The 11,431-nt window shown below is 43.3% G+C and overlaps 1 protein-coding gene across 3 annotated transcripts in view; it reads right to left on the reverse strand.

The window, feature by feature from the left end:
- Positions 1–8,666, reverse strand: part of SCGN (secretagogin, EF-hand calcium binding protein) — a 75,609-nt gene extending 66,943 nt beyond the window's left edge. For 2 of the 3 annotated variants that reach the window (XM_053977986.1, XM_053977977.1), the window contains exons 1-2: positions 8,218–8,666; positions 7,592–7,662 (exon numbers count right to left, since the gene is read on the reverse strand). In XM_053977986.1, the coding sequence (XP_053833961.1) occupies positions 7,592–7,662; positions 8,218–8,290 (144 nt within the window). In that variant the 5' untranslated portion in view covers positions 8,291–8,666. The remainder of the gene's footprint in view (positions 1–7,591; positions 7,663–8,217) is intronic. The other variant, XM_053977970.1, reaches the window with a different exon arrangement.
- Positions 8,667–11,431: the final 2,765 nt, after the last annotated feature.

Genomic DNA, 11,431 nt, shown 5'->3' on the forward strand with positions numbered 1-11,431 from the left:
TATCCTCCCTCGAGCCCAGTAGGATGAGTTATTTCCAAAATGAGAATCACAGCTGATATTTGAAATGTGTACTGTGCATTTCAAACTAGTCATTTGTTAAAATGCTTATTGCTCAACTTGGTGTCAGTTTTAACCACCACTTCACTGATCGGTCTGTAGCAGGGACACTGTTATCTGCATAAAAATAGGACAGCCTCCTTCTTTTTATATTCTGATTTAAACTATGGGATACATCAGGTAAATACCTGGAATATTTACAATATTTACACAGCTCCAAAAGCTTTTAGTCCAAGGGGTTACGCTACAGTGGATTTTTCAATCTGGACAATCTTTATATCTTCATATATATTCTACTTATGAAACACAACTGGTAATAGTTCTATCAAAACCCAGCCCTTACTCACAAAGAATAAAATAATAAAGCACAAACTGGCTTACCCAAGATGCATGTTCAAAACAAAATTATTCCAATATTAAAAATTTTTACACTAAGAACAATACACCTTTTGTTATGACCATTAGGTTTCAAAGGGGACCTTTCTCTTTACCAAAAAAAAAAAAAAAAAAAAAAAAAAAAAAAATCCCAGAAGTCTGAAAAAACCCCAACAGATCAAATAAGATATTCCAAAAAGAAACTAAGGTTGGGAGATCAGTTTTTCAAGACTGACCTACTGGTGGTGCAAACAAGTAGTTTGCTCTATTTTCCTTTCTATTCCAAAAACATTTAAAAGGCTGGAAAAACCCCATAAGGTACCTGATCTGTTCCCCTTGTCCAAGCAAGGACATGATCTGAAGACTCACCTCACCCCACCAGCAAGGAGGCTGGGGCTGCACAAGAAGTTGCAAGGGGACACAGCCAGGACAGCTGACCCCAACTGGCCCAAAAGATATACCATACCATATGGTGTGGTGCTCAGCATACAAAGCTGGGGGGAGAAGGAGAAAAAAATGATGCTTGGAGTATGGTGTTTGTCTTCTGAAGTCAGCATGATGGAACTTTGCTTTCCTGGACATGGCTGTACAGCTGCCTGCCCGTGGGAATCGGTGAATGAATTCTTAGGCTAGGCTTGTGCCCTTGGGTTTTGCTTTACCTATTAAAACACCTTTATCTCAACCCACTTTACTTTTCTGATTCCCTCTCTCATTTCACTGGGGAGTGAGTGAGTGAGTGAGTGAGTGAGTGGCTGTGTGGGGCTGCCTCCTTCATTAAATCATGATGTAACAAATAGCAGCATACAAAAATGTGCCTCTTGTCTCATAAGATGGAACAGGAGGAAATGGCTTTGCAGCAATTAAAAGTCTGTAGCTGAGCACATCTTTATCAGAAAATGCAGTCTTAATTATGTTGCCTGCCTCAAGCAACAGATCCTTAACCAGTTTCAAAGGTTTGCAAAGCTTTCCCTTTTGTGAGGGTTTAAGTGAATGCTGTTGCATCCTCTCCAGTCACTCTGTACAGAGAAGCCCTCCTTGTAATTCCTTGTTTTCCCTGGTGCATGCACCTCCCTGAGTTTGAGGATGATGTGTGGCTTCCAAGGGCTGCTGAAGTTCTCACTGCAGCCAGGAAAGAAATCTTTACTACTTACAATGAGAATGCCAGATAATTTTTATTTGCATAAAAGAACACAGTTTAAAATATTGCCATGACTTTGTTCACTATTTTTCAGGATTAACAAGTAAATTTCTTGCTACAGATGTTCTTCCACAGAGTTTTACAGAGAAAAGCTTCTGTGCTTCAAGTTGCCATAACAAATTAATTTTCTGCCTTCTGCTTTCTCCTTTTCATGTCCAGTCTCTGTCTTCCCTTTTGTGAAAACCCTTTAGAAGTATTTGTAGCATCACAAAGGTAATTTGGTTTTTAATAGCATTTGTAATCACAGAAAGGGCATGATCACATATTTTTAAAATTTCTGCAGCATTTTATTTCTTTGTCATGGCTGGTTATGATTGTTTGGAAACCTGGCTGTAATCTGTCTTCTTTGTTAATCCCTTCCTTTTATATTGTTGCACTTTTTGCCTCATGCTGACTAATTAATTTTTTTTTTTCCTTAAGGGATTCATGTACTTGGCAGAATTTTGTCTTGATGAAAACACAACTATGAGTCACTTGGTTTGGAGGGCAAAGAGTGAATGTATGGAGCACTGCAGAGCCTTTCCTACTCAATGAAATGGGATGCCTCATTTAATTCCTGCTGGTCAAGAAAGTCCTGTAATAAACTGATTTATTTTTCCTTCTTGACATGATTTTAGAAGCAAGCTGCTATATTGATTAGGGTATAAAAAAAGATGAAACTTTATTTAAGTGACTATGATACCCTGTTTCTTGAAAAAAACTAGAGAATTTTCTGAAAATGCTGGCTTGAACACATCTTCTAGTGTTTCAGCCAAATATGATAGAAAGGCCAAGGGTCCTACAGATATAGAGTTCCTACAAGATCTATGAAAATAAATTGTGTCTGCCAAGAAGGAGAGTTGGAAAAGAAAATCAACAACTATTATCGTGCCAAAAGCTACACAGCACAGATATGAGGCCAGCAAGGACCAGATGAGAGACACCAGTAATGTACACTTTGACTTTAGAAGAAGAACCTTTCATTTTTGGGCCAAACATTTCTTCATTGTAAAAACTAATCACATGAATGACTTTGTTACCCCCGTGCAGTTGTAGGTTAGATTGCCTGCACAATTGTGGGTTTTCACCCTACATCTCCAGGGCCAATTTCTCCTTTGGGCCAATCTTTCTCACTTAACTTCAAGTGCTATCACTTGAGTATTTGGCCCTGTACTTTGGTTTGGATTTTTGTTTAGGATTTACTGTACTCCTGCATGTGACAATAGATGAACACTTACCCTGTCATCCTGCATTGCGTTTTTAGTTTCTTTTTTAACTCTCATCAGCACAAATGTGGGAAAGCTTTTTTTTTCCCATAGTAGACACCAGTATCCAAAAAAGGCTACTGCAGTCTTCCCTATGCCATCATGGTTTTGTGGTTAGGTTTTGGATAGGTTCTCTGTTCTGTCCTCTCTGCTAGGCTGAAAGTTGTTTGACATGCATTTGAGTGATGAAAACATATCGTGTTGTTTTTACCATGGGTATATTGAGTTTGCATTAAGAAATACCTTGAGGCACTTCCATGCCTTTATGTGGAAGAACAGGATTAGGAACTGTCCAGGGTAATCAAGGCTGATGAAAACCACACTTAAGACAGAACTCTATTTGGCAATAATCAGAATGATAGAATGGTTTGGGTTGAAAGGAACCTCAAAGATCACCCAGTTCCAACATCTTCCCCTAGACCAGGTTGCTCAAAGCTCCATCCAACCTGAACACTTCCAGGAATTGGGCATCCATAGCTTCTTTGGGCAACCTGTTCCAGGGCCTTTCCATCCTGATAGGAAAGAATTCCATCCTAATATTTAAGAGGCAGGATTGCCTGGGGGTTAGAATTCTGAAATATTCGGAAAGTGGATGCAAGCTGCTTGCTTTCTGCTAGGGATCTTCTTGCTGTTCAGCTGCTGGTCACCACTGACCTTAGGTCTCTTGGTGTGGTAAAGTACATGGGAAGTCTGCCTTGGATGGCTTTGAGGCTAGCTGATACTTTGTCCATTAAACTTTGTTTGACTAGCTGTTGCATTCCTGGCCATGCTAAATTATACACATTATTTAGACAGACAGTGCAGTGTGCAAGGCAAGAATGAAGTGTAAGAGTAGCTGGAGGGTGATTCTATTCTTTGGAAGTAAAAAGCAAAGACAAATCCTTAATGGATGCTCAGAGTGAGCTCTAGAAGATTAACTTCAGTCCCTTCCAGTCATAACTATCCATGTGGTTTTCAGGCAGGAGGGATTTAAACAAGGCTAATACCTGTCTTGTCTGATCAAATCTATACTTCTACAATTGTGGTTTTCTACACACTTACAGTTAGGTAAAAGCAACCATCCTTTATTTGAAAGTTTTCTATCTAATTTGAGTATAATTTAGGCAAAGTGAAATACATTTCTGAGAAAGCCCAATGGCAATGTGCATTTCTCTCCATATCCACCCAGACATCATTAGTTTTATGGAAACTTTCAGTAATCCAACCCCAAAATTTATAGCCATTCCTGTATAAAAGTCTTATCTAATTATTATGAGAATATATATAGAGCTTCATTAAAGCCATAGAAAAGAGCAAGCAATGATCTTGGTACGGAAAGAAAGATGTACAGGAATACAAGACAAAAATGCAGGAGCTGTAGTTCCTGTTCTAATAAAATTATTTCTTTGACACTGAAAGAAACCATCCTTTCCACTGGGCTTTCACCTCAGTATAAAAACTTTTAGAAAATGCATGGATAGAGATGCCATAATGTAGAAGAAAGAGGTTTATGAAAGAGCAGAAGAGAGCTCAGGCAGCTATGCAGGAGCAGCTTGGAAGCTGGAGGCTCCAATGGTTAGAGAGAAGTCACGACAGTGATAAGAGAAACAGGTGGATAATGCCAGCAGCTTGAAGATATAATGTTGGCATGAGGATGAATTACACACTCCTGGAAACTGAAGAAGAAGGAGAAGAGTCCAGTTGGAAGGGACCTACAACAAACATCTAGTCCAATTGTCTGACCACTTTGGAGCTGGACAAAAGTTAAACTGTGTTGTTAAGTGCATTGTCCACATGCCTCCAGCAATCACCATTGCTAGAGGAGAAGGGACAGGAAGCAGCATCTGGAATTTGGTTGGTTTACTACAGGTCTACCTTTGTTGAAAAGTTTTCCCTTTTTCCCCCACAATTGTTGATGGTTCAATAAAAGACAATTAATTGGCCTCCATCACTGGATGCTATTTCAAGTTTCTGTCCTCTCTCAGAGTTATCAGGAAGAGCTGTGTCTCTCAGCTTCCAGACAGGCTCATTTTTGCATTGTTTTCCCAGCTGCTCCCATCCCCTGGCATTTAGTATCAGCTGGGGATGCTGCAGAGTAACTGGGAAGAAAAACAGAGCTGAAGGACCACAGTGGTCATTAAGAAAAATAACAGCTTAGAGAATGCAGGCTGAAAAAATATAATTATGAAGCCATTCTCTATTCAAGCAGAGACAACTTCTAGTGCTGATAACATTATTTATCACTTGTGTAGCACTTCAGACATAGTCACTAATTAATCCTTGTGACACATCTGTAAGTTGTGCCAGTGTATTGCTGTCTCTCCCTTTTACTGTGCTAGGAAACTAAGACATTTAGAACCCAAAGGAGTAAAGGTCAAGATGAGTGGTACAGCAGAGAGATGTTCAGTCCCAGTTCACTGCTTTTATCACAGAGGACACTTTCTGTAGGAAGGTAAAACCAATGCAGAGGGGACCCTTTACCCCTCCTGCCATAATCACAGACCTGTACAATATAACTCATGTGAAAAAGAGAAAAATGGCTCAATGTCGTTAGACAAACTCATTGTACAAAGGCAGTTACGACCTTTGTTTAACTTGGTGCTCAAGTGACCCCCATAGCCAGGGGAGTGGGCAGAGGACTGCTCTTAGCCCCCCAGGACAAAGCTCCCCTTGGGTTTTCTGGCACAAAGACAGCCTGCTCTGTCTGCAGCCTGCCATGTAATTTTATCATTAATATTACCAGAGTGGAAATACTGCCAAAAATAGGCAAGAAGACTAGAGAGGAAAAAAACAAAAGCACTTGAGAGCCTGTCTGAGCACTCTGAAAGTTAGTGAGCACGGTCTGTCAGAATTAGCCTATTTCTTCTACTTAATAGGAGGAGAGGGAGTTGGTTCTTTCTCCATTAAATTTGTGTTAAACTATCTCTTTGGATGGCAAAACTTAGAGAGCAGAAGCAAAGGAGATGCAAACTGGATCAGGGTGCTGAGTTAAGCTAGAGTCATCCAAGCAGGGACTTCTAACAAGCAATAAAACTATTATTGATTTCTTAAAGCAGGAAGTTCATTGCTAGAACACCCTCATTTTGCAAGTTCTGTGTGCTGATAAATGACACAATGTAATGGAGTTCACACTGGTATCAGCAAGACCACAAAAACTGCTGTAACACACCAGGTTTGCTACTCAGCTGGTATGACGCTGTCCCTGGACCTCATGTGAGGGATGCACAAGGGCAGCTATGGGCTAGAGTGGGGCTTGGAGTTTCTCTTGACTCAGATCCTTAGGAAGCTGCTTTCAGCATGAGATCTCTGATTATCCCTGGATTTTATCACCATCAGCTCACTCCAGAGAGCCCCACTTGGAGGTTCCACTGCAGTACTGAGTTCCGCAGCCTCATTTTAAGCCTCGCCTTCAACATCTCACGTTTGCTGTCACTGAGTTTGTTTGAGCATGCTTTTTGTTGCTGTTTCAATACCCTAAGACTAGCAGCTCCCAATTTCATCTTTTGTTCCTGGGTAAACAATCACAAACTTTCTGATTTCTCTTTAAATCAGATTTTCTGTGTCCCTAGATATTCTTATTGCTGAATCTTTTTTGATTCATTTGAAGCCTTTTTACATGCCTGTCTCTTCATCTAACCATCCATGCTCTGAAAGACATTTCTGCAGAAACTGTCAATATTTCAATCCAAATTTACTCGCAAATTAAATAAAAATATGCTTGAAAAAAATTACTCACAGCTTCTATTTCTTTTAATTGCAGCCCTAAAGATCCAAGAGTACTAACTGGCTTGTAAGTACAATTCTGATTTTACACTTGATACTCATGAATTTTTGCCTTTTATCAGCTATCTTTTCTGTCTTTGCTAATTAATTTTTGCTTAAAGGAATTGTTTCATCTCTGGTTTTTGGCACATCCTCTCCTTCCATTTGGAAGATGTTTCCTCCTTTCCCTATCTGGGCAGACTCTGTGTAGTGAAAATATTACTATACCCTTCATAAACTTCTGAGTGCTGGCTTGAGTGGCAGGATTTCTCCTTTACTGATGGTGACACTCATAGGCAAGTTATGACCTGGAGCCAAGGAAAGCATCCCCTGTAACTTGTAGTGCAACTTCTATAGATGCAGATAATGAGAGAGGGGAAATGCTGCCAAAACCAGGAAAGGAAACGAGGGGAGAAGCCCAGAAACACTGTAGAGCCAGGTCTGGATCTTAGAAGCAAGAGAATTAATGCTCATTTGGCTTTTAGCCATTTGCAGCAATATAGACATAAGCCTTATTCCTAAGCACCATTTAAAATTAATGACAGTATATTTGTTAAAAATTGACCTGGGAAAGAAACCTATCATATTAACAAAACTAATCAGCACAGGCTTGAATAAATAAACCATGAACATTGCCCTCCTGCTCAGCTAGCCAGTCTATGCCTGTGCTTTTTCACTTGTTTCTACTCAACAGCACTAAATGACTTTCTCTCCACTCTGCCAACCTGCCCCTTCAGCTGGTGCCAACTGCGATCTCCCCCTGACCAGCAGCTGTTGGGCTGGAAACGACTGATCAAACTGCTCAGCTGACTGCACTTGTGGTACATGCTTAAATGCCACCCTGTTTCCAAGAGAAAAGCTCTTTACCTCGGGACTGCTAAGGAAGTCGGCAATCAGGGAACAACAAACACAAACCATCTCTCAGCATAACTTTTTTGCTTGGACCTGATGGGCAACAACATGGCACAGTACTTACTTCTGGTCCCAGTTTCTCCAGGAGATAATGAAAAAAATCGTCAAGCTCCTTCCCTTCTATGTAACCATTGTCTAAATAAAGAGCAAATATATTAAGGGTCAGGCGTACGTCCCGAGTTCCAGGAACCGTGTCATGGGCTGCATGCAGGTAGCTCAAGGCTTCAGGGTCAGGATCTCAGCCCTGCCTGCCCACTCAGGGGAGCCCCATGTCCTATTCAATTTCATCTGTTCACTCTGTGTGAGGGCTGGGCACAGTTGCAGTGCTCCCTTTGGAGTTTTTCTTACAGAAAACTTTTCAGAAACAATAAAGTCCCAAACTGGGACCAAAAAAGAGAGCAGCAGATGAAACGGGGAAGTGATGAAAAGGCAAAACTTTTGGGGTGGAAAGGGGGATTTACAGCTATGATATTCATGGTGAGGAGGAAGAGGTGGGCTCGAAAACACCTGCAGGACGTCGTGGATGTAAGGTTGGATATATCAGCCCCGTGTGTAGCATCCCAGGCACCCACACCACACCCGCCCCGGCGTGCCGCTCCCCCCGGCACGGACAGACCCCTGCACGGCACCCAGCGGGCCCGGCACCCACGCACCCCTCAGCCGGCTCCCCCCACGCGTGTCCCCACTTGCCGTCGGCGTCGAAGCGCCGCCATGCCCCGAGGAAGGCGGCGGCGTCCAGGCGCCCGTCGGCGCCGCTCTCCATGGTGCTGGTGCTGGTGCTGCTGCTGCCGGCCCTCACCCTCACTCGGCGGCGCAGCCTCTGCCCCGGCCCCGCTGCCGGGCCCGGCTTTCAGGGCGGCGGCCCCGCCCCGGGGGCGGCCCCACGGGGGTTCGCGTGGGGAAGTCCCCCCCTTCCCGGGGCTCGTCCCGCCGGCGTCCCGCCCGCCCGGATCCCTCTCGGCTGTGCTCGGGCGCGGGTTGTGGCAGGACGGAGCTCGGCCGTCGAGGTGGGCTCCAGCGGCCCGACCCCGCAGCCTCCGCTTCGGAAGAGCCGTGAGGCGCTTGCAAACGACCTTTAAAGTTTCAAACCCCCGCCGAAGGCAGAAGTACTGGAGGGAAATGTGGGGCTTCAGAGAAGTAGTGGAGTTTGAGTGGAGAAAAAGGAGTTTTCTGAAGCTGGTAACTCTCCTCGGTTTACGGAAGCAGAGCAGCAGCAGACAGAGTTCTCTCACCTTTGCATTCCTCACAGCCATCGGGAGGGTACCCCTCACCAGAATGAGAAGCCAGAGGACAAAGAGAGACAGAAACCTGCATCGTCTTCCTCCTATAATACTAATCAAATGGAGAAACCGTGGGGTTTAAGGTCTCTGTGCTGGTAGAGCATGTAGAGCATTATAGTCATGATGGCCCAGCCTGGGAGTAGATTTAATTTGAATGTCACCTGTGCTTTCACCTGCAATGATTTTAGGCACCTGGGACTGAGCTGGTCTCCTAGAATCATTATTATCTCCTTTGAGACCCTTACAGTTTTTTCTAGGTTGCCTTTGATTCAATATATACATATTTCAATTTCATTCACATAGTGATTACTTTAGAGATGCACTCAGAAGCAGCAGAAAAGGCTTTAAAAAAGTATTTAATGTTTGCCCTGACAAGGTTCCTGTTTCATCTGAGGAGGGGAAAAAAATCCTGAAGCACTGAGGAAATTCTTCCAGGGAGATCACACAGCAGTGTCCAGCTTTTCCAGCATGCCAAGAAAAAGGAAATGCTGTAAATCTGATGTGTTTAAACAGCAGCATGGGAGCATCTCAGTACAGGGATTCCCTGGACAGCAGCCTGGGATCACCTTTGGACCTCAGAAAAATTATCATCAAGATCTTAATGCAACAGCAAGGCCACAAGCACTCCCTCACCGTGCTCAGGTGCGGAACCCCAGCATGGGAGAGGAACTCATTAGGTAATGACATGGAAAAGTCTAAATTTTTAGGGGACACCTGCCTATGTCCCTTGCAGACAAGACTAGAGTCACTCCACAGGTTTCTCTGTCATCTGTCCTTGCTTCATTGCCAAAAGTCAGGCCTCGCCTTAGGTTGAAGGCTCCTTCATGGAACCCCTCCTTCAGTCTCTTCTTCCCAGTGTTTCCCACCATGGCTCCCTGGCAGTGGTGGCCGCATGTGCCCCATGGGAGCTGCCTGATCTCCTGTGAGGGATGAAGTCACCTAGCACTGCTCCATGGCATGAAGGTCACTTTTTGGGGCAATCTCTCTTCCCAGCACCCAAAGCCCATCTACCCCAGACAGGGAGCATAATGATCCAGGTTTTTAGGAAAGAGATGTTCATCAGTTTCTAACATGGTTTGCAACCTGGCTTTGGAAACCATCACCATGGCTGATAACCAACAAGGTCCCCTGGTATTATGATCATGACAACTGGTTTATTACTAAAAAATATCTTTAACAAAACTAGCTTAAGAGGGAAAACTACCAATGTTTTGATATATTTTGCAAGTGAAAGCACCCTGCCATTTGGCAGGGATGGAAACAGCAAGATTTTATGGGATTGGATGCAAAGCTTAGGACATTGAGAGAGCTTGTCATAGCTCATTCTCCCTCATGCTCTTACAGGCGGAAGAGCAGGCAAGAAGTGACACCTTGTTTAAACTACCTGTATTTATCCAGCATCTCACATAACTCCAGTGAAACCAGGTCCAGTTTGGAGAAGAAAAAAAAAAGACCTTCAAGCTTAAAGGACTTTTACAAGAGCTCATTGTTACCTGTGCATGAGGATGTGGATGGTATGTGTCCATCCATCTGAGCATCCTTGTCATCCCAGGCACTCTCAGTGTGGGCAGAGAGGGATTTTGATTTCACATAGCACCATACCTGCAAAGGGGGAAAAAGGAGCGGAGATGATGGATTCCTCTTCTGTTTGCACCAGCTATGCCTTTGCTCTCCTGACAAAACCCTCTACTGAAATAACCTATAGATACAGGGGCCACCCCATAGATACACAGCTTAGCTGCTCTGCTCCACCTCAAGTATTGCACACAATGGATTTAGGGTTCTTAGGGGTGGAATTGCAAAATTTAACTCAAAGTGACTGGGACCCGGTAAATCCCAGCCTGCAGAGAGGATGTGGCCATCCTGCTGCATGCCTAAAATGCGTTCAGCTTCTCCAATTGCTTTAGGTGACTCAGTAAAGCCTGAATGAGAAGAAAAACAAAGTAAACAAAAAACAGCTCAGAACATTTTTACTCATCCAGTTGGACTTTCTGTAGAACACTGTAAATTTGAGGAGCATATTGAACTATGGACCTATTGGCATTAGTATTAAAACAACACACTGAGGATAGCTGCTGTGTGTGCAGCTCATGTACCAAACTCAGCAACCACTCTGCCTTGGCTTATTTCCTCAGAGGAATAAATAAGAGTTAGAGGTAGGCAGTATTTTAAAAAGTAATGAACACTTTTGATTAAGGACTTTGGCTTCAGCTTTGCACTGTGCAGTAAAGCTCAAGGCTGAAGAGCTCAAACCTGTGTTTTGGAAAGCCTTAAAAAAAATGAATGTGCTTCAGTAGGTCCCTGGAGGCTGGAAGCATTTGCACAACCATTGCCTGGTCCTGCTGTGGGTCAAGGAACCCTCCAGCTGAGGACACCAGCAATGATGCTTTATTTAACTGATATTGATAATAAATTAATAAATGGCAACTATTGGCAAGTAAAGAGCAAAATAAGGAGCTCATGGCCAAAGCCCCAGCTTTGCAGAAAGGCTAAATCAAACTGTAAATGGGAAAACGTGGATAAAAGTGCAGATTGCTGATCTGGAAACAAAAATGAGGGGCAGCTGACAAATGCCTCATTATTTGGGCCAGACACAATGAATTAATGTGAAATGAAACATCTGG

This window comes from Vidua macroura, chromosome 1 (assembly GCF_024509145.1).
Source record: "Vidua macroura isolate BioBank_ID:100142 chromosome 1, ASM2450914v1, whole genome shotgun sequence".
In the NCBI taxonomy this organism is placed as follows: domain Eukaryota; kingdom Metazoa; phylum Chordata; class Aves; order Passeriformes; family Viduidae; genus Vidua; species Vidua macroura.